The 24,056-nt window shown below is 39.7% G+C and overlaps 1 protein-coding gene across 11 annotated transcripts in view; it reads right to left on the reverse strand.

The window, feature by feature from the left end:
- Nucleotides 1-12,458: 12,458 nt before the first annotated feature.
- The window catches only part of elf1 (E74-like ETS transcription factor 1), a 263,652-nt gene continuing 252,054 nt past the window's right edge, over nucleotides 12,459-24,056 (reverse strand). For 8 of the 11 annotated variants that reach the window (XM_048544400.2, XM_059651490.1, XM_059651489.1 and 5 more), the window contains 6 exons: nucleotides 20,798-20,905; nucleotides 20,132-20,311; nucleotides 19,014-19,097; nucleotides 17,186-17,378; nucleotides 16,587-17,009; nucleotides 12,460-15,633 (listed from right to left, as the gene is read on the reverse strand). In XM_048544400.2, the coding sequence (XP_048400357.1) occupies nucleotides 14,682-15,633; nucleotides 16,587-17,009; nucleotides 17,186-17,378; nucleotides 19,014-19,097; nucleotides 20,132-20,311; nucleotides 20,798-20,905 (1,940 nt within the window). In that variant the 3' untranslated portion in view covers nucleotides 12,460-14,681. Of the gene's footprint in view, nucleotides 15,634-16,586; nucleotides 17,010-17,185; nucleotides 17,379-19,013; nucleotides 19,098-20,131; nucleotides 20,312-20,797; nucleotides 20,906-24,056 lie in introns of all 11 variants that reach the window. The other 3 variants (XM_048544404.2, XM_048544405.2, XM_048544403.2) reach the window with 2 other exon arrangements.

The raw sequence follows: 24,056 nt of genomic DNA on the forward strand, positions 1-24,056 counted from the left end.
GATTGTGATGAGGTGCACACAGCAAAGATATCTTTTTTCTCTGCCTCAGGTCTAAAATCATAAAGGAGCAGAGATGGAGCACAGATGTTTCTCCAATATTTGTTGCTCAGGAAAATTGTTTCAAAATGCGTCGCACTGCACAGTAAGACACAAAATGTAAAAAAGGGTTACTCTCACAAAAAACAATTTAGGCATTTGGTTTACAATTGAGACATTTCCATTTTTGTTGCATCTATTGAACAAATTTGCTACTTTCTGCTACAGTAACACAGAGGTGTGCCAAGACCTGAGCATTTTAGGGATCGATTTCCTCTGACCCACATCATATCTCATGAGGGCCTGTTGAATAGTCCTGTGGGCACAAATACTGCAGCAAAGAAACAGTCTGTCCCTCAGTGTTGTTCACCTGGGAAACACAAATTTCAACAAGCGGCCATGAATTCATTGTGTAGAACTAGTCTCTGCTAAAAACAACCTGTATGAATTGAAGGCTAATTCAGATACCTCGAGGAATTGCACAGCAATATTTCTTGTTATCCAAACCACTTACTTTTCCCACTCATCTTTATGCATTTTGAGATGCTCATTTTGTGCAGTATTTTCCTTTATCATCAACAGAAAATTCTCCTTTCCAAAAAAGGCTCGTTTTCAATCTGTTATCTGCCAAGCTAGCAAGCCTCAGCTGGGAGTGTTCTTCACCTTGGGAATTGATCCTGTTGCCTATGATTTTAATCAACAAATTGAATGTGCTGCTGATCAAGCAATTTAAGTCTCGAACTTTATTATTTCCATTACCTTCGTTCTTCTCTGAAACGAATGATTGTGACAATGAAAAAAATTTCAGTTTATTAAAAAAAGTAATAAAAGCATGGTGTTACTCTCTACTATGTTTTTGGCATTTCAACAATTCTCTCCCTCTGTTTTAAAGCAACTTCAGCAAGTAGGTAAGCACTGATAGTAATTCAGTTGGTAGTATTCTGGCTCCTCAGGCCACAGATTCAAGTCTCAATCTGAAGCATTAATACCCGAACTAACTTTTCAATACAGTAATATTGGGGTGTTGCACCATTGGAGTTAGTGACTGTGAATGGGCATAGCCAGCATAAATCCATGCCATGAGTTTTCATCTTCCCATTGAAAGGTTCCTTATGCACTTTCCACCTACCCTCGCTGCTCAGCCAAGATCAGGAACGCATTGGGAGCACTAAGCACCATATTCCCAAATTCTACGGGCTACGGCAGGAGCAGTGCAGTCACTCAGCAATCTAGACAAAATTGAGAGTAAGTGTGGGACAAAAAAAATGAACTATTCATAAATCTACATGTGCAAGCCCACAGGCTTCAGCAGTAAGGATTAAAAGTTTAGATGTACTGATGAACATCTACATTGAATGTCATTAAAATGAGCAACTTACAAATTTGGGCATTTACGTGACAATTCCAAAACTGCAAAATAAAGAAAGTAATTCATTGTCACTCTTCCTATTGTATGATCATTGATTGCGTAAATTACACATAAAGGCAACTGTTTCAGGAATACAATGTTACATCTTGTCAGCCATCTTACATATTATTACATGAAGTTTTTACACATAGGTACTTAAAAACAAGAGCAGGATTCAACTAATCAATCCCTCAAGCCTGCACTGCTATTTAATAAGATTGTTGCTGATCTGATTGTAATCTTAAATCCAAATTCCCAGTGACCCTGATAAATTTTCAATCCGTGCTTACCAAGAAACTATTTACTTTTGTTTTAAAAATAATGATTCTGCTTCCATCACCTTCAGAATGATGGCTTCAAAAGCCCGCAACCCTCATTTCTATTTTAAGAATCTGTTATTTTTAAATGATGATCTAGATTCGCTCATTGGGAAAACATCGTCTCCATACCTACCCTGTCAAGATCCCTTATATATTTCAAACAATTACTCCTCCAAGTTCCAGAGAATACAACCTCAGGCTGTCCAACACTTCCTCATAAAGCAACCCTCCCATTTCAGGTATTAGGCTGGTAAGCCTTCTCTAAACTGCTTCTAAAGCATTGATATCTTTCTTAAACAAGGTGATCATTGATATACACAGCTCTCCAGATGTCATCTTACCCATGTTCTAGACAACCAAAGCATAACCTCCTTGTTTTACATTCAATTTCCTTTGCAATAATCAATACCATTCCTTTAGCTTTTCTAATTCCTTGCTGTATCTCCATACTAGCTTTTGCTTATTCACGCTCTTGGATATCCCAATCCCTCTGCATCTCAGTGCCATTCATCTCTTGCCATTCATCTCTCACCATTCATCTAATATGATTCTGCCCTACCAAATGGACACATTTCATATCTCTCTGCACTGCATTTGTTAGGTCTTTGCACATTCACTTAACCTATCCGTATTTTTTCTAGCTCCTCATGTCAGTTTCACAACTTACTTTACTACCTATATTTGTTCTTCAGCAAATTTGGCAAACATACCTTCTGGGTCTTCAAAGTTATTTACATAATTTGTAAACAGTTGAGGTCCCAACATCGACTCCTGTGATACACCACTTGTTATATCTTGCCAAGCTGAAAAAGACCCATTTATGTATACTCATTGCTTCCTGTTAGCCAATCTTCTGTCCATGACAAATGTTACCCCATTCACTTCGAGGTTTACTTCCCACAATAACCTTTAATGTGGCACTTAAAGCCTTCCAGAAGTCTATGCACATTGACCTGGATATTCCCAGGAGCAGCAATTGCTGTCAGATTGAAACTCAGCCATTTTTTTCTTCTGCATTAGTACTGCCCTCTGCAATTCTAGTAGGAAATTTTGATCCCAGCTCCTTCAGAATGTTGAGTACAGCTGAAATTGAGTACAGCTCAATTTCAGAGTGGAGGAGATTCAGAGTTAGTTACACTCTGCTCTCTCTTACAGCAGTCAATGTGTCTTGTTCTGGGTTTAAAATGTTCATCAGCACAGCTACACTTTGACAGCTGCAAGAAGAAAAGTGTGGTGTTTAGGGTATCATTTGGTTTAGGAGTTATACTATCTGATGGATAGCATGCCAGGCATGTGATGGAGTGCCTAAAGTAGATCAATTGGTGTATTCGGGGTTCAGCAGCAGCAGTATGAGAGAGGTGGGAAAGACAATGTTTGGGTTTGGCAGACAAGAGGTGCAGCTGATGGAGGTGGGGCTGTCTGCGGCCAAGGTGGGATGGGATGACCAGCGGAGAGTTTTGAAGCTGGAAGGAGGCTTTGTTGTCAGGGCCAGCATGAAGGAGGTAGGTCAGCATGTTGGAAACTTGTCAGGCTTTGGACATCTCGACTAGCATGTGATAAGGAGGCAGGGGTCAGTGGAAGCTGGGGGGATGTCAGCTCCAGGGGAGATGTGGAAACAGTGCTGTGGTTGTCAGGGACACTAGTAATGTATGGACCTGGTGGAGGTACAGTTGGGTAATTGTAACATAAATCACCTTAATAGTTACCCCAGGAGTTAGGCTAGGTTTTTAATTGTCTACTGTTTCCGAGCAACTATTAACTCACCAGAAGTGGAACCTTCCGAACTCTACACTAAGAATTTTTCTTAGATGATTCCAAGAAATTCCATTGACAAGGAAACTGTCAATAAAAGTGGTCAATTTCTTGGGTAATTCCCATTGACTTTGTTGTGGCTGGGATTCTGCAGGGTTCCAAAATGAAACTTCCATTTGTACTGCCCAACAACTACCATCAGAATATTCAGGCCACTTTATCTACGAATTGCCTTTCATTCACAGCACATGTAACATTTTCAAAGAGCTCCAACAGATGGTTTCAGGTATCCTGTATATAACAATGAGAATGCACAACAAGGACCACAATATTCTCTTTTTCTGTACAAACTAAAACTGTAATCCTAAGTGTGGAGGCTTCATTCATTCTAATGTGTAATGTTCATTTTCAAAAGTTATTTGTGATGCGCAGGGATTGTCAAGGCTGTTGTTTTGCCTGGACTATCTAATTCTTCCATGCCAGACCTGGTTCAAAGCATTGAAATAAGATTCCCCAGTGCATCAATTGAATGAAGGACATAGTGTTATAAAATATCAACTCCTAAAAATCCCAATAAACTTAATTTTTTGATAGTTTATTATAGAAACATAGAAGATAGGAATAGGAGGAGGCCATTTGGCCCTTCGAGCTTGCTCTGCCATTCTTTATGATCCACCAACTGAATAATCCAATCCTGCTTTCCCCTCATAACCTTTGATCCCATTCACCCCAAGTGCTATATCTAGTTACATCTTGAATACAGTCAATGTTTTGGCATCACCTACTTCCTGTGGTAATGAATTCCACAGGCTCACCACTCTGGTTGAAGAAGTGTCCCCTTATCTCCGTCCCAAATCATCTACCCTGAATTCTCATACTGTGATCCCTGATTCTGGACACATCCACCATCAGGAACATTTTCCCTGCATCTACCTTGTCCAGTCCTGTTAGAATTTTATAAGTCTGTATGAGGATCCAGTCTTATTCATCTGAACTCCAGCAAAAACAATCCCAACCTAGTCAATCTCTCCTCATATGTCAGACTCCGCATCCCCAGCATCAACCTGATAAACCTTCACTGCACTCCCTTGAGAGCAAGAGTATCCTTCCTCAGCAAAGGAGACCAAAACTGCATACAACATTCTTGGGGTGGCCTCACTAAGATCCTGTACAACTGCAACAACACATCCCTCCCCCTGTACTTGAAACCTCTCACAATGAAGGCCAACATTTGCTTTCTTTACTGCCTGCTGCACCTGCTTGCTTACCTTCTGTGACTGGTATACAAGGATGCTCAGGTCCTACTGCACACTCCCCTCTCCCAATTTACAGCCATTCAGATAGTAATCTGCCTTCTAGATTTTGTTTCCGAAGTGAAAACCTCACATTTATCCAAATTATACAGCATCTGCCATTGATTTGCTCACTTACCCAACCTGAAGGATCTCTGCATCCTCGTCACAGTCCACATCAGCCCCTCCCCACCACCCAACTTGGTATCTTCTGCACATTTGGAGTTTTTTTTAACCTTTCTAAGTAACCAGATAAGAGATGTTAACACACATTGCTTGAATTGAAGCATCTGGCACAGAGGTAAGAACACTACCACTGTGCCAGAAGGCCTTAAATCTTAACTCTTTCGTTGATCAGAATTTGGTTACAATGCTATTCAGTATTTGTTTTAATACTTACTGTTATTTAGGCCAATGGTTCTGAAGGATCATCATAAACTCAATGGACTGAATTTTTCCAGCTCCTGAAAGATGTGGTCAATGGTGAATCATTTGGGAAAAATATGGATGATATTTTAGATGTTGAATAAAAAATGTCCAATTTTGCAAACAAATTTTGAAATGTGAGGTCACAATCTCACCAGTCAACAGGGAGAGGCCTGTTTGCAGTATTTATCATTAATATTTAATCTTACCTCAATTATGTGCAATTTTCTATTCTCCAATTTGTCAGAGGAAAACTAGACGACTTCCAGCATGAAACTCAAAGTGAGTACTAGGCTGCTCCAGTATACTGTCTGTTCCTCTGGATATCACTATGACCGACAATACATGACATCTCAGAGCACTCTTCAACATACAGTAACCACTTGTATCCACCATACAGGCTTTCCAGCTCCACCAATCTCCCCTAGAGACTGACACCACATCAAGCCAACAAGTGCTCACCTGAACTAAAGACCCACTCCCCGCCATGGACAGGACCAGTGTCATCGACAAAATACCCTGCAGAGACTGCGAGAAACTCTACATTGGACAAACAGGGAGGCAACTAACAACAAGAGAACATGAACACCAACTGGCTACAAAAAGACATGATGAATACTCTCATCTCAATCCACACAGACAAGGAGAACCACAACTTCAACTGGGACAACACCAAGATCCTGGGGCAGGCTCAGCAGAAACAAGCATGTGAATTTCTGGAAGCATGGCACTCCACAAACCAGGCTATCAATAAACATATTGAATCCGACCCCATATACATTCCACTGTGGAGGAAACCCGGAACTGAGGCAATCCATCACAACGGACCCCAGACTTGAAACCCAGGCGGGAAAACTCACCAACCCTTCATCAGATGCTGCACTGAGGATGTTACCAAGCATGGTAATGAAATATCAGTGGAACAATAAACCAGCTCGGCGAGCCAACCAATCTCAAAATTGGACTCTCTTAAATTATCTGTTCTTATCTTATTCTAAGTTGATGTGAATGACGTCATGTATGTATGGAGAAGGTGCACACTTTTCATTGCATTTTTACACTGAATACACGCAACAATAAGTGATTCAGTCTCAATTTGTAGTAAACCAACTAGGGAAACTGCATGGCTATCAGTCAGGGGTCTGCTCAATCATCAGCTGGGATGCTTATCTCGGTCAGGCAAGGAGTTGGTCCACATTCAGTCCAGGGTTCTGTCCACTGAAACTCAAGGGAATGGTTATCGGGAGCCAGTGATACACTGGGGACACAGGGAAAGTCAATGGTTGGGATGGAGGTAGCATGGTGTAATGTAGACAGGATAATAATTGTGAAGGGAGGCAACCCAACATATAAGCAGTGATAGAGCTTAGGAGGTCAAGGGGCACTAGTAAAAAGTGTCATTGTTGGTCACCACCACCCGCTTTCAATATGGGGGCAGTGCATGGCTATGTTTGGCTTGACTAAGCTGGATGTCTGGGGTTCCAGGGGCAAAGTGAGGAGACAAGTAAATGGATTGGGTGGAAATGTGTCAATTTACCTCTACCAGCCATCTCTGGGTCAATTCTCCAGACATAGGAACTGTGAAGTCTTCACACACAGATGCAGTGAAGGGCAGATCTTGGCCGACAGTGCTTTACCTAGTGCATTTTAACATGGTGCTGGGAAACCCGCCAGGTTCCAGCACTGCTGAGCCTGTCTGCCATTGGTGAGCACTTGATAGTGTAAATGGGATGACAGGTGCTGTGCACACATAAAGAAGTAAGCTGCAGAAAATTGTATGGGATAACTCACGAGAGTTCATGGAAAGAAGCCCTCCATGAAGCTTCCTAGTATTGACACTTGGCTGATTTTTGATAAAGTTCAGCTTGATTTCTTGGTTGATCAGAAATTGATGACACCCTTCCTCTTCTACTTGTTTTAATGATTATTGTTTATTGTTAATTGTTAATATTCATGTTATATTGGCTTTACCCAGTTGACTGATAGCAAAGAGTCTGGCGGGAACAAACAATTCTATTTTAACATTCAGAGGGAGCAGATATTTCTGTACTAGCTTCCTCAGGTCCTGGAAATTATGCCTAACCGTTGCTATCATCCAATAAACCTTCTTGCTATCTAAGAACAGTACTTCTTCTATATATATTTTACTGTGGTGTACCCTTGGCCACTAATCACAGGATAGGTCCAAGACAACACAAAGAGAAAGGAGGAGCAATCTCCCACAAACAACTTTTTGTCACCTCTACCAGTATGTGGTATCAGGTAAATACAATAAAGGTGCCAACAGTGGTCATGTGGGAAAATACCACACAAACCTTACAATTGGAGTTCTGGAGGTTGTCAGTTCTGTGTTAGTGATTCATTTGCATTTCTGAATCGTTCAAATTCTAAAAGCTTAATGTGTGATGATCTAGAAATTACAAGCCTGACATTTTATGATAACGAAGCACTGTTACATTAGCTTATCTATTTGACCATAAACTCATAGATGTATGGAATGATAGTCATTGAAAAACAAGTTTGAGTTTATACATCCAGATTTAGGCCAAAAGAGGACATAGTTCCTTATTGATTACACCTTCATCTAAAGGGGCCACTTTTCTTAAAATTAGGAAGCCCTAAATGCCTCCCTCACACAAGAGATGCTGTACTTTGAGCTTGCATTGAACATTCTTTGAAGGAAGATCAGTGAGGTGGTTGAACGGTGACGTAAATTGGCTATTGGAAATGTTACAGCTTAAGTCATAATTTAATTCAAGTCTCAATCTTTGTTTAAAAACAAACAGCTTCACTTGGACAGCATTTAAATTGGTCAAAATGCAAATACAAAATCTTTAGCAAATCACAACTCCTTAGTGTTATCCTCACCCACAGCAGAAACTGGTCAGTATTTGAAGCTAGATAGCAAATTGTATTAATGTATCCTCTCAGTCTATAATCATTGATGATTAAATAACATTTAAAACTGAAAGAAAATCGCTTGTTAATCAGTTGTTTTCACACATTGCAGCTCTTTTAGAAGATTAATCTATCCTGAACAATGTCACAATGTTTAAATTACTGTGCAGGAATGCTTGCTGAACTTAGTAGGCATAGTTATGTACAAAAAATTAAGATACATTTAATTCAGTTACCAAATGCGAACAGGAATTAAAAGTGAACAGTTTAAGGCAGAAAGAGCTCTGCGGGCAAAGGTTTAGTGTTGTTATTTTTGCAGCATGTAAATCCCAGTATCGCAGCACCAGTTTATTTCTTGTCAAGTCTAATTAGGATTAATAGTCACTGCTAATTAACAGAAAATGGGCTAACACCATCATGATGTTTACATGAACCGAATAGAAGGAATACTGGAATTCTACAGTACAGCAAACAGTGACAAATAAATTCTTATTTTGTAACGTGCCTAATCTAATATATTTAGGTCAAGTTAGAAAATAGCAATTTCGCTTTCCAATAGGTACTTGGCTATACTTGTCTCTTTATGTAAAGTTGTAATAGACTAACAAATGCTTCTTTCAGTGCCTAATTATGGTCAATATTTGGCCTGAAGATTAACATACCACCTATTCCCCATTTACACCATCTCTGAACCCACCACAAGAAACAGGAGGCCATTTGGCCCCTTGATCCTGCTCCACCATTGAGTAGGTTCATGGTTGATCCAACATTCATCAGGTCCACTTTCCTGCCCTTTCTCTGAAGCCCTCAATTCCACTACTGATCAAGAATCTTGCTATCCATTTCCAATGTTCCTGTCTGTTGCAGCTCAACAGAAGGTAGAGTTTTAATGGGTGACAGCAGAGCCTCTCGTCCCATGTTGAAGTGGATATTTTTCACAAAAACACCAAGGTTAAAAGTCACAAAGATGGGGGCATCACAATCGAGAACAGCAGTTGAAAGAAAATTCAAGGACATGCATTTCTTTGGTACCATCCACCTCAGAGGTTCTAATCCCACTCCTAGTTATGACTGTAGTTGCTGATGTAATGCTTGAAACTTGGTGGCCAATTTATACACAGAAAGCTCTCAAAAATGGCAATAAAATAAACAAGAACAAAATCTGTTTTTCATGTTGAATGGTACACTAGACAGCAGTTATCCCCTAAGGTCAAGACAAAAGCTCTGGGTCTTGTTCAAATACAACCATGGCAGTTTTTTCATCCACTTGACACAACCTTTCATTTTTGATCGTGAAAAGTGCCCAGCCTACCTCAGATTACACTGAAAGAGTTAAAAGTTAACTGAGAACGTTGAGCAGGTGAAGTTAGCTGCTTTGCATGGGTACTATACAGCAGCAGCAAGAATTGTGTTCGCCACTAACAGGATGTTGTCGCTGAACAAAGAGATGTTCTGCCTATCCCAGGAATGAGTATGCTGTATGTGAGTCTCAGTGCCATTGTGATGCTATCTGTATGGGTTATATGTCTCAAAGACCGATGGCCATACGTCAAACTGTATATCACGTTCACAAGCAGGCATTGATTGTACACAACCAGCCCATACTTGCAAAACTCATAAGAGTGCTAAATTAAATGCACCTCAACAACTGGACAACGTTTGCTAAATAATCGTCTGTACACAAATTAAAGACCTGACAACCAATGTAGGATGATCAGTCTGGCCCATAGTGTGGCACATTTGTATGCAGTGGAAGATACAGGTATTGCAGGGATACACTGGCCTAGTAACATCATAGGATAATTAATTGTTAGTCCCCAGCTAACACGCTCAAGTCCAACCATACCAGCTGGTGGACTTTGTATTTCCAGACTTACTTATGAAATGTAAAGCTAGACTCAGTAAAGTGACCATGACCATGATCATTGTTGTTTTCCCTTTCCTTTGGTATTTCTTGCAAACTGTTCTGGTGAGTTCAAGACCAACAACTTCAACAAGCTAACCCTCTTTCCTCAGTACTACAAAAGCCTAATAGGAATGAGAAAGCTTTGAAATGAAATGCGGGGGGAAGAGGGTTGAGAGAAAGACAAGACACAGCAATTATCCAGGGTCCTGCATCAGTTTGAAAGGGGAGAAGAATATCAGCAAAATGAGCTTTTAATGCTATTTTTGATCATTAATTTGTATAGAAGAATTTCAAATATGTTCAGGCAATGTGGCTTTCCTACTTTGTTCCAGTCAGATCCTTTCTCTGGTGGCAGTGTGAAGTAAGAAGAGTCCCAAAGTTTCCTCATCTTATCCAAACGGAGCAGCGTATAATAACACAAAGCTCAGTTACACAACATAGAATAAACCCAACCGTCATAATCAACCATTTCATTTACTGGATAAAGATACATCTACAATAAATTACCATCTTGCTGTAAGGCTCTGTTGACAGTGCGTAACCTTGGTCAAAATCAAGAATGAAGGCGAGATTAGCAACGCTAACAGCAAAGCCATCAGAAACCTACTCACGACTAATGTCCTCTGGCATATCTCGGTAGTTTATAAAACAACCAGGATGTCACTATCTGCAATCCCCACCCATGCTCCCAGTAGGCAATCTGGTTGTAGTTTGCAAGCTCCACCTTCAGATAACTAAGACGTCAATGATATAACATTGTAGTTTATCTACATACATTGTTCTGTCAGTCAATGTGCCGACACCGATTCTACAATTTGGGAAAAGCCTTTCTTATTCAATATAAAATTAATGCAATGTCCCAAAACAGATTTAAAACCGTACAGCATTTATGCTGTGCCTTTAGCCTAAGAGAATGCACCACTGCAATTCACAGAGGCATGATCAGAAGGAAATAAATTATGGAAAACCAAAGATAAAATTACCAGGGATGGTCAAAAGCTTTGTCAAGGCGAGTTCGTAGAAATCTTTGTGGATGAGATTAACCAAGTATCAATGTTGTGCAGGCCCTTAGGGAAGTGGTGTCGAGGTACAACTGACTGTCAACATGTGCTGAACAAACAGGTCAGATTTTCAAAGGGCCACAAGGTCAGGACCCATTGTGGGAATTAAAAATTCAACTTGCAGTGGCTGTCTCAGAGTCCTGATGCCTCCAGGACAGTTTTAGATTTTAAAAGGTTTGGTGGGGGAAGAGTGAGACAGTTTAGCTCCGATTAATGGCCCTTGATCTCATTGATGAGTTTAATCATGGGCTTATTGACTTTGCAATTTTCTTATTTTCTCAATCTGAACCATCTCGCACACTTTAGAATTGCTAGATTCACCGGAGGCCCCAAGCACTCTTCTCTGCAGTTGTTCCAAGTTGAAAGAACAACAATACCAGCACAGCACCGAAACCTGTCAATCGATGACCACTTTCAATGTTCTGCCTAACTGGCAACACAGCAGCAACCCATAACATGGCTTCCATGTGCTTTTGCCTCCGGCAGCATTCCAATCCACTCACAGGGAGGCTGGAGTGTATTGGGACTGTCACCGGATTAGCAATTCAGGACCTCAAGCCATCGTTTGGAGCCAGATGTTCAAAACCTAATTATGGCAATAGTGAGGGTTAAAACTGATAACAGTCTGGAATAAACAGCTGACCTAATGGTGGCATATAACCACTCCCAGTTATTGTAAAACCCATCTAGTTCACTAATTCTATTCAGGGAAGGAAATCATCTGGTTTACATGTGATTTCAGATCCCCAGAGAGATGAGCAATAAACGTTGGCCCAACCAGTGATGTGCACATCCCATGAACAAATTTAAAGAAAAAAAACTTGAGCACCTTGAGACATTTAAAATTTAAAAATTGCTTGTGCACTGTGTAAGGACCCAGAATTCGTCCAGATGTCGGGTTTTGTTCCGACATTTAAAATCCAGTCCCATATCTGTCAACAACATGCAAAAGAGAAAGAGGAGAATACAAGGATGCATCCTTAAGTAATTCCAAATTCAATGCTGGGAGAAGGGTCCATCCACCTACTCTCAAGTATCTTTGACTCAATCAAGGCAATGGATAGCCCAACGGCCTAGACTGCCTTAGAGGGAATGACACTGTCAGAGACTTCAGAGAGGCAAACTCTGGCCCAGAAACGGGTGTTAAAAGCAATGGTGAGCTGATCAGCATTCACTGTTGTTAAAGTATTAATCAGACAGCAAATTCCAGTGAACACATACAGACAGTTAAATGGAGCAACGAGGATTTGAATTCCGAGGTGCTCCTCCAGAAGTTTTATTATCTTGCCAAGAGATTCAGCACCAAAATACAAAGAGCATGGAATATTATTTACAAGCCCTCTAAAAGACCAGAAAATGTTAGACCACGTCTGTTCAAATTTAATTGCATTTTAACACTGTGGTAAGTATTAATTACAGCTGAACAACTTGTCTGGCACAGAGCATTAACTTTTACAAGTATGCAACAACGTTCCTTCAGTTTTAAAATCTTTTCTCTCTCCTTGATGGGAAAACCAGATGGGACTTTCTTTGAATGAATGTTGAATTCAATGTTCTAATTGTTTAGAATTATCTTGCCCCTAAAGGATTTTTCAATGTGATTGGTCAAGGAGACCATTGCCCACCCTGTCCACACCAATCCTAGATTAATGCATCAAAGATACTGGATCAAAATGGATATTTAATCATAAATTCAGGTACAAGATTGCATAGGAAGTCAACTGGGGAGTGTAAGGATGTTGAACAGTGAGTGAGTTGATTCAACGCTAACATCAAATTTCACACAATTGCAACTCGATCAGAGTATGTCACGTGGCTTTGGAGTTAGGCATGCTCCGGACCAGGATCACCACTTGGTTACTGATTAAACTGCAGATACTAGTCCTTGAAGGCACAAAGCCTGAGCAATACAATTTATTTTAAAGGTTATAGGCTGGTACATATATTTTAGCATGTTTCCTGTCTCCTCTTTAGATTACTTGACTTTCATGCTTCTGCTGAACAGCAGAATAAAAGAAGCTAAATGTTGTCAAAATTTTCCCTCCATTCTGTAACTGTAAGCAGCAGTCTCTTACACCTACCACTGCACCCAATCACTGAAGTGACAGTAAGGCAGCAGGAATTAATTCTGAGTTTTGACTAAAACTTCCTTAGGGAATTCAGTGGTTCTCTTTACATTAAAATTATTTTCTTAAAAAAAAAATCACCAGTCTAATTATATAATTTGTAAAATAAAAAGGTTTTTATTTCTTTTAAAGAAATCTCACTACCACATGACATTTTTCTTTAAGAGTCTGCCATATCCACATTGGCCTGAATGAAAACAGAACTAAAGCAAATCCCCACTTACAACACAAAAAGAATTTTGTCAAAAACAAAGCAGAGCACAAGAGGAAATAATACACCTCAGCAACTGTAGCCTTTTTTGTAATATCAAAGATAAATATTTACAATATTTTTGTTTGGAAAATAATCCCACCATTTATAAAATATCCCAGTTCACATTTTTCCTGAAGAATTTTCTTCATATTACATATATGAAAAATATATCATTCTGCAATGAACCTACAAGGCATTAACAATTCAGATATAAAATTTTCATCTTGTGGTTTGTTAGCACCATGTTTATGGTGACCTAAAATTACATTCAATATTATTTTCTAAATCTGGTTTACATCAAATTGCAGGCAAGAAATCTAAAAGTTCCTTAAATAGGTTTTCTGCAAAGGTACAAAATATAAATAGGATATATTGTCTAAAAGGTTTAGTCGTATGAGGACTAGCCCAGATTATGCTTTTGAAGTTGGATTTGAATGCTACTTATCCAGGGTCAGGGGAATTTGGGGGAAAAAAGCTCACAAATAGGAATAAAGTACCAGTGACTCAACACACCAAATAGAAGGCTATGGGAAAATATTTGGGATTTATGGCTCATTCAATTCTGGGCACATCTCCAATGATTGAAATCTGTGTCAAAGCAAACAGAATGAAACTGAATTGCATTCGCCTTAACACACCAAGTGCAATCTCAACTCTCAGTTCAACTTGAATTTGTGATACCTCTGAAATCCATGCAGGATGCAATAACCCAACCAATGACCTGCCAGTGCAATGCTCCACTAGTTACCAGCTCCATGCTCGTCAGGTTTGAAGACAACCTACCTTTGCATTTCAGCAGTTCAACTTAACATTTACAACTTTTACCTCAGGATTCACCTCTGTGGCACTTGGGTAAAAACAGATTTAGCTCAAGACCAATCTTAATTATTTCTAGTACAACAAAAGGCAGCAGGAAAAGTGGGCTTCAGAAGAAGCAGAGTGTGAAATTTTGATTTTTCATCAAAATTTGACAAAATTATTGCAGCCTGGATGTCCCTTGATTATTTTACAGATGTTGACACATGGATGTAAAATGACATTATTGCAAATTGTAATTGAATGGTAGCCTAGATACAGTATTAAATATTCTGACTTAGATTATAAATCACTAACTGCTTATTTACAATCTGCCAGAATGATTATAACAGGACAAACAAGGACCCAACATATGTGAAAGATACAAAGATTTTTTTTCTACAGTAATTACAAATTTTTTGGTTCTGTTTTAACCACTACAGAAGTGGATATGGCACTTGAACTGGGAACCATGTTACTGGGATAGTTAAGCATACTTGCTGCATGTGAAAACATTTGGGCATTTTCCAGTTTCAGATATGGCATGGTGTCATGAAGATTGGTATCCACAAGAGTTTTATCCTGATCATGTCTATGGTCTTGTGGTAGATTCAGCACCGAACAATCTTCATTGGCTTCTAGTTTCACTACAGGGGTCAGAGCACAGTTTGGACTGTGAGACAATGAACAGTTGAGGTTCTCAGAATCTTCCATAGCACTTTCAAAGTCTTTGTCCATTCCTTCAACCTTTATGACAGATGTTGCAATACCATTCGTACTGCTCAGCATCACAGTTTGGAGATGCTGGTAGTTAGGCTCGTCACCTGAAGTAGGTCCCAGCTCCTTTTCCAATTCTGGCATTTTGACACTAGGGCTGGTGGCATCTGCACTTGTGATTGAAGCCTGGAATTCGGGAGTGTCCAGAATGGGTTCCGGTGGTTTAAGCACCGTGGCAATTACGCTGCCCGGACGGTGGGCAACCATTGGCTGACTGTTGCTATTGATGGTCACTAGCTGTGTGACGGTATCAGATGAAGGCTGTACACAATTGTTTACCACTGGCTGAAATCCACCATCAGTTAACGAAAGACTGGTTGCAATTACTTGGGCTTGCTGGATCTCGGATAAGCCAGAACCATCTACACCTGTAGGTGACAAGGTGGCCTGAAGTGTGATTGTTTCCTTTGAGCCTTCCGAACATGGAATGGCACGTAAAATAACTTTGGAAGGAGAGTTGTTCAATGTGTCTGTCCCAGACAGCACTGTGGTGAGGGGTATGGTTTGCAACATTAGAGTACCGACTGCATGTGCACCAGACGTCATCACCATAGGAACCTGAGCTGGGACACTTATTGTCCTGCTGGATTCAAGGAAAAGAAAAACATTAATTAAACAGTTTGAAAACAAGTTGCAAGATTATAGCTCAACAAATTAGATATCAGAGACCAACCAGTGAAATTCTTCCATTAAGCTTTTAAATGATTATTTTAGAAAAAAAGTACATAGGTCCAAATCAGATTCCACAAGCTTGGCAAATAACGACAAGAGGCATTTTATCCTTCCTTTCCCAACCACTCCAAAAACCCAGTACAAACTCCCTTCATCACCAGATCACATTATTCAAACATTGTTGACTCTGCCCGTACACTGAGGCATCTCATCTTCCATGACTTGCCCTAGTTTCCTAGTCCATTATAGGAAGAGATGGATACATCTATTCAGACGATCCTTGCTTCCATTTCAGGATTCCTGTCAAATGTTCCTCATTCAATTCCCATGAAGTTGAAAGTTCCAGTCAGTCTCTTACTAAGCTGTCTTAGAAATGAATAGCTTAATGTCTAGATGTGGAAGAAAATCCAAACAATTTAGCAGTTACTAGCCAAATGATTGTGCTAATTAAGCCTCAGTTCAAGATGTTTGAAAATATTCTCAATGGGATTGTAATGCAACATTAAGCACATCACAGACTTTCTTGGGTGGCCACTGAAGATTTTCACATACTCAGGCATTACAGTCCTGAAGTTCAGTCCACATCTTGCTCAGCAGCATCTCTGTCAACAAACTGGGTCCCCCTAACCTTAGCCCAGATGATACAGATACACATTGAGAGTATTTCTGAAAGAAAGATAAAATTAGACTGTGAAAAACCATTCAAAAGATACTTTTACAGTTACAACTTTAGGAGAGTATAATTTACAAGTTACAGGCTAGCAGTATATTTAGTGCCTGTGCAAAATGGGAGCACTTGTCTTTCTCTGCAATACCCATTCACAAATTAGAAATCATGAAAACCGCAATAAAGCTCATCACTACCTCATTGGGTGTCCAGATGATGCTATGGTTAAAGCACCCTTTGAAACTTCTGGGGATCCGTGCTGAAGAACTTGATTGCTCTGGAGCCCTTGCATGGTTTGTAAAAACGGACCCTGCTGTACTACTCCCTTCTGGCTTTGCTGAGTCAGTAAGGAAGTGCTTTCTTGTTTGATGTGCTGCACCAGGACGCTCTGTGGCACTGCTGTCATTTTGTTTGTATTTTGTAGCTGAGCGACACCGACAATGGCACTTTTGCTTTTTGTCGGCGATGTAGCTGCATAGCTAGGCGAAGTCACCAAATTCGAGGTAGAGTGCTCAGCTGAGTCATCATCTATGACCACCAGATCCTTTGGCATCTCTTTGAACTGATACACCAGCCGCTGACCTTCCACTTTTGCCAAGATCCCTCGTTGGTAGTAATACCTAGAAGAAACAAAACATCAGTCAGAATTTAACTTGTTACAGTCTACTGATGATAACCAGAATAAGTTTTAAAAAGACTGCAAGATGTTAAGACAATACAATGTATTGATTCTTATGTTGTATTCAACAAAGCTGGAGTAACCCCATTTTGTGCAGAATGTTTGGACCCTACTCACCTAAGAGCTCTGCCCATTGTTTCATAGTTCATATCAGGTTTGTTTTTGTGTTTGCCCCACAATTTGGATACAGCCTTCGAGTCCACTAGTTTAAAAATTCCCTTCTCCCTCTGAGTCCACTTAATGTACTTTGGACAAGTGTTCTTGTCTTGAAGGAGAGCCAGCAGGAACTCCCAGAGATAAATTGTGTTGCCTAGAAAAGATAAAGCCAAGCATCATGAAAGAGAGGCCGAATATGTTGCTATTCAAATGTTTAATAATAAAATGTTTCACAATAAACAATGTGACAGGAGATAAAAGTGAAACATTGACTTTTCATAATGTTAACAGATTGTGAAGAATGAAGTACCTTTCTTCCTGACTGATCCAACAACAGTTGCTTCATGGAAACTTTCCATTTGCTATTTTCTAAGTTGATCTGTTTCACTGTATTTGCTAAAGCTGAAATCATTGTTAAACTTTTGATTAATCTATCATCATCAGAGATTTGTCCGAGAAGATCAAATAAATTAATTCTATTGAAACAAATTACTTTTCTAACCTACAGAATTGGTAGAGCAAGATCTGTGTTTTTTTTTCACATGTTTAAACATTTATTGGCACCTTATACGAACGGTAAAGATTTAAGTAAATTGTTAAACCTAAGGCAAGTGGTAAGAGTGGAAGAATTTTTTTTGTGGTGACTGCAGCACGACAGCCTCTACAAAAAAGTTCCAACTGCAATCTTTTGCCACAGGCTGTACTTGCTTTGAGGGACAACTGATGATTACTGAATTTTCTCTCTTCATTGAAATCGTGTACGGCAGGGTGTAAAGCCAACATTATAACAGATCCTATTCCTTTCTAACCCAGTATGTTAAAATTACTCCTCATAATTCTGATAAAAAACATAAAAAAAGAGTCTGAAATTTCTTCCACTAATAAAAGGACTACTTGCTTGTCTTGCAACTGTAGCTTCTAGGCTTCCAGTAATAATGCATCTGCCTGACGTCACAGGAACAAAACTAGCACTTCCCCAGTATGTCCACTGCCTCTCTCTCCCTCCATGAGCAGAAGTCCTAGGCCTCAGCTTGCTGCAGCTCAAGAGAATATCAGCAAGTCATCTAATGTTACCACAGTCATATTGGGCCAAAGGGCTCTCGTGCAGCGCTATTTAACGTATGAGTCAACACCCAAAATCCCATCGACAAGTACCATGCCGATAGCAGCTTTTTAGCAAAGGCCAAATTACAAAGAATTGAATTAGTTTGTTTTGAAAAGAAATACATTTATTTTGGTGGAGATCAAGTGAATAATGAAAGCCTGAGGAAGGGACCACTGCCCAACTTTGACTAGCCAGTATTAGTAGCCATCATTTCCAGATCAAGGATGCAGTATGTGCATATTCAAATGCAGGAGGGATGAGTCACAATACAGTAAATATGGCAATGGACCATCATTTAAAAATTCTATGTTAGTACGGTCTTGTTTTATGCTCAAAGAGACAAGAAGAGTACATATTATTTTTAGACCTTAATTCCTTACATCTTTGTTCACACGATCATCGCTGAAATGGCTGGCCGATTAGCACTCTTCTCTGGCTTGACAGAAATCGCCAGTAAATGCAGGCTGTCAGGTTTAAAACTGAAAGCCCAGTTACAAGGTTGGGGAAGGGTGTGTGGAAGAACGGCAAACACGACAAAAGAAAAAAACTTTATTTTTGAGTTGTCAGCAGACCCATCACTCAGCGTCATCACATCATCATTTTGCTGATGATGCAAAAAGCCTCCGTAAAGGTAAACGACAATGTTTGTACAACTATTGCGCTGTCTCACTAATCGTGCAGTACCTTTTCCATCCTTATTTTTCTTCTTAATTGGAAGGTGTGGCACTGTGACAGGTGAAGACGGCCGACTCGGCTTCATCTTACGACCTGGAAAATTAAATCACATCAGTGTGTATCCATGTTTCCCCTGATTAAAGCTCCTATCTAAACTGTAGCATCATTGTGGCCACATTAACATGTTAGTGCGAGTGTGACTATTACTGATAACAGCAAACATGAATACAAATTGCAGAAATGATACAAATTCACTGTTGACAGAACATCAACCGTAGAAATAGTCCTGATGTTTCAAAGGAGGTTCAAACAATCGGGAAATCTTCCAGCTCTGGGGCGGAAAATCTTTTATAACTGAATTGAAAGTGAAGTAGCTCATCCGGTTAGAATTCTGTGCTTAGGCCAACTATGTACTGATGCACAGTAATATTGCCATTCCCACATTCCTAGCACTTGTGTTTGAGCGCACACCAATGCAATACTGACAGTAACTAATAAGCATAACCTTGATGGTGCACAAGGCCACCTGGTCCTGGCTTTAATTTGCTCCCAGTACAAGTCTAAACTTTCACAGGAATTAGTACACACAGACGACACGCACAACAGAAGGAAAACCTATCAGTATTTATCAGGTTATCTTAATTTCAATAATCAAAATTGTGTTGGGCACACAACTCAAATGTATATTCCTTAACATGTCAGGAAAGCACTGACTCAAAACTGGTATTTATTAGTCAGATGCAGAATACCCCATTGACTCAAAAGGTTCTGTACCATCACAGAGCAAAACAAAATGCTACAAGAAGGGATTGCCAGACAAAAGAAAACTGGATATACCCTTAAGTGCCTAATTAAATACTTGCAATTATTTCCCAAAACTGGAGGTAAAATAAGTCTGGACAGCCAGTGTCCTTGCAACATGGCCTTGAGCGCCTTTTCCCTCTTTCCTTGCTAACTTGTTATTTATTTATTTTCTGATTTGTTTTCCCCAAAGAATTTGTACTCAAGAATGATAACTTCGGTACTTTTGGACTGACAATAGTGCCATGACATATGAGGTGACTTGTAAACTCTTCGCTGTACAATAAAGCTAATTCAAAAACAGTATCTGTCAATCTAGAATTCACCTTTCTTTTTCCTTTGTTTAAGTGCATTCTTTTTGGGTGACTCCTCCGCAGAATCATCTTCATCATGCGTCACATGAGCGGAAGACCTGTTGATTACCTCTGCCCTCCTATCTGACATGACAGACATGTCAGGAACAGTCCCAGTGATTTCTCCATCCAGGGAATGTGCAAATCCATGAACTAAACAGGGATTGAGGGGGAGGGGAATAAATTAACGTAATGGTTTAGTTGGCAAGACATTGATGTTAGGACTTATTTTTCACACAGAACATACGGACAGTCTGGCACTGATGTGCCAGCACTGCTGACAGATCAACAAGGAATTTTTTTATTAAACACAGCATGCAAAGTACACTTCATTGTAGCAGAACACTTTTTAAAAAACAATCAGTTGGCACTGTATTTTTCCTTCAATCTGTCAAACGCACAAGCAATTGTCTTTGTATAAATAGATGATACTTTTAGGAAACTCATCAAATACATCTAACGTGAGAAAATGGGCTTCAGGCCAAAGTTCTGACCATAAGTTGGAACACTGTGTGCAGTCTACACTTACATTATGTTAGAACAGATGTACACCACACAATGACATCAGTTGGCAAGGTGCAGAAAAGTAAGTGCCAAGTGTCAAGGAAATGAAAAGTAATGCATGTATTTAATACTCACACATTCTTTTTTCATCCAAGATGGCATTTGGAGATTCCATGTTAAGCAGTGCTTCAGCAGCCTCTATAGTTTCCATTGTTTCATCTCCATCCTGACAGGAAGCTTCCACTTGAGGATCAGAAAGAATCACCAAAATAGGTTAGCATAGGGTAAACATTTGTCATCCAAAGGAATGGTGCACTACAAGACAAGCACGCCTCAAAACAGGTCCTGTAGTGGAAAACAAAAATGTGTGCGTGCAATCGTCAGTCCTTCCAGGTTCAAACTGGGCAGAAAATTATGAAAACAAATTGGGATTGATGAACTGCTAAAATTTAAAGTAAAAAGCAAGGTGCGCTCAAAACAAGTAGTATAATTAGCATCTTAAAATAAGAATCAACAGACAAGGCAACTGCTATTGACAATAGACTCCTCGTGTTGCATGAGCAACAACAGGGCAATCAAACCTAAATGAATGTTTTCTCACAATTCCTCTAGGCTAAGATGAGAATGCCAACTAATCATTGCTTTCAGTGTTTTGGCAGCAATACAGGCTTCTCTGCTAGTGGTACGGCCCTGGCAGCACTCTGCAAAGAACCAGAAAAACAAAAGTAATGATTCAAACAGTGGCTGAGGCTACTCGAACTTAGCAAACTCCGTTCTTGGCTGCCTGATGCAGTTTGGGACAGCATACCAACTGCAGAAAAACACATTAGGCCTTACCATCCTCTACTTTCCTAGCAAAAGTGGACAAAAGTAGTTAAACGCATGCAGTTATCAGATATAAAATGCATATCCACTATAGGTGTTACAATTACGTGTGTACGTGCGAGAGAACCTGAACACATTCTGTTTCAGAGCTGGAATTTTTACAGCAGAAACGTATTTCAACAGATGCTATTTTTATGCACATGCCCTGTATCCAATCTGTGAAATAATATTCCCTGCGTGCACAACTTTGGAAGCACACCACCTGAAATTTAACGCAAAATCTCTAACTGTTGCAGACAGTAAAAGTGTGGTGGAATCTACAATGACGCTGGAACATTCCATGTTATTAGCACATACCTCTCTGGAGATCATAATACAGAGAAATGCAAAATACACTAGCTAACCTGCAAAATTCCAAACTGAAAGTACTGAGAAACCTTCAAAAGATGACCAACAATATGCTACATTGCTGTAAAGTTTTTTTTTCTAATAGAACTCATTGCAACATGATAAAAGTGTGTAAAATATACAATCATCATTGGAATTTGAACTGTTTTTACAGAAAGAAGCAAATGGATGTGGATTAATGCTAAGAAGTTTTGATTTTTAACAAGTGAGACTTAGGGGTGAATTGTAAAATTGTTTACAATTCAAAAGATAGCAAAATGGAAGAAATCAGTTCAGTAGAAACATAAAAGAACCTCTGTAACAGGCAGTGTCAGGAATCAGGTTGGAACTTTGTTTTAATGTTTGCATTAAAGTTGCACTGATACACAAATATGTTTTATATCGAGAGGGTGTGAGACAGAGCGAGAGAGTGCGAGTGAGAGAGCACCAGCGAGTGAGAGATTGTTTTTACTCTCTTTTGTTTCATAACCTTGTGTTCTGTTAAAAATCATCTGCAGCTTATGGAATTAGATTTCAGCAACTGACAACCATATTAACTTACTAAACAAGTTAAACATCAAGCCATGTATCATTCTGGGAACTTCTGTGAGGAACTATAGTCATACTGGTTCTACTACAACATAGATTCACATCGTTTGTGAAATCTTTTGAATATTGGCATATTATTTAATATACATTGTTCACCTGACATCAGAAGAATAAGTTACTCCAAACTTCCAATTTTTTTTTGAAAATACAACTTTTTTTCTTTATTAATTCACTGGATGAAGGTTTCACTGGCTAGGCAGCATTTATTGTTCAGAGGGCAGTTTGCGAGTCAACCACATTGTTGTGGGTCCAGAGTCACATGTAGGCGGGACCAGGTAGGGATAGCAGTTTCCTTCCTTAAAGGACATTGGTGAACCAGATGGTTTTTTCCGACAATTGATTCATGGTCATCATTAGATTTTTAATATCAGGAATTAAGAGTCTCATGATGACTATGAATCGATTGTCGGAAAAAAACATCTGGTTCACTAATGTCTTTTAAGGAAAGAAACTGCTGCCCTTACCATGTCTGAGCTACATGTTACTCCAGGCTCACAACAATATAGATGATTCTTAACTGCCCTCTGGACATTTAGGAATGGGTAATAAATGCTGCCTAGCCAGCGACATCCTCAATGAATGAAGAAAAAGCAAAACATAACGTTGCATTTTCAAAAAATGTTGAACGTTTGTACTAATTAATTCTTTTACTTACAGATGGACATATACTTCTCTCTTTCCTTCTCACCTTACACCTTTCATACAGTTAGATGAGATACAATCGTTTACACATTTTGCATACAAGCTCTCTGAAAACAAAATAACTCAGTAAGCTTTTAAAATAGGCCACTCATTCATAGCCATCTCTGTCGAGAAGTGACAAAGAGATGATCCATTTTGGCCTTGTCCTGAAGTCCCAGCATCTCTGATGCCAGTCTTCAGCCAATTTGATTCACTCCACATGACAATAAAAAAGTGGCTGAAGGCACAGGACACAGCAAATGTGAGCAGGTTGGTATTTAGAGTTTTTTAGTACATATACAGTATTGGTATCAACTGGAAAATTGCCTAGGTTTATCACGTCCACAAACAGCAGGAGATATACTATTTAACCAATTGCACCCCCATCAGTTCACTCTCAAATCATTAAATTGATGGAAGGGGTCATCAACCTGCTCACTCATGTTCAGTTTGGATTCCACCATGGTCACTCAGCTCCACACCTTGTTACAGGCTCGATCCAGACGTGTACCAAAGATCAGCACTCAAAAGGTGAAATGCCCTTCACATCAAGGCATCCTTTCAGAGTCTGTGCCATCCAGGAGTCATGGAAATCAGAGGGAAAAAACTCTCAATTGGCCGAACTGATACCTAACACACAGAAAGATGGCTGTGGTTGTTCAAGGTCAATCATCTAAGTCCCAGTCTATCACTACACGAGTTCCTCAGAGTAGTGTCCCAGGACCAACCATATTCACCAACATCAACCTAACCTCCATCATAAAGGTCAGAAGTACAGTTCAGTTCCATTTGTGACTCCTCACTTACTGAAGCAGTCTGTGCAAACACTCATTGAAACCTGGACAACATTCAGCACTGGGATGATAACTGCAAGTAACATCCTGCCACAGGA

Source organism: Stegostoma tigrinum, chromosome 15 (assembly GCF_030684315.1).
Source record: "Stegostoma tigrinum isolate sSteTig4 chromosome 15, sSteTig4.hap1, whole genome shotgun sequence".
NCBI lineage: Eukaryota > Metazoa > Chordata > Chondrichthyes > Orectolobiformes > Stegostomatidae > Stegostoma > Stegostoma tigrinum.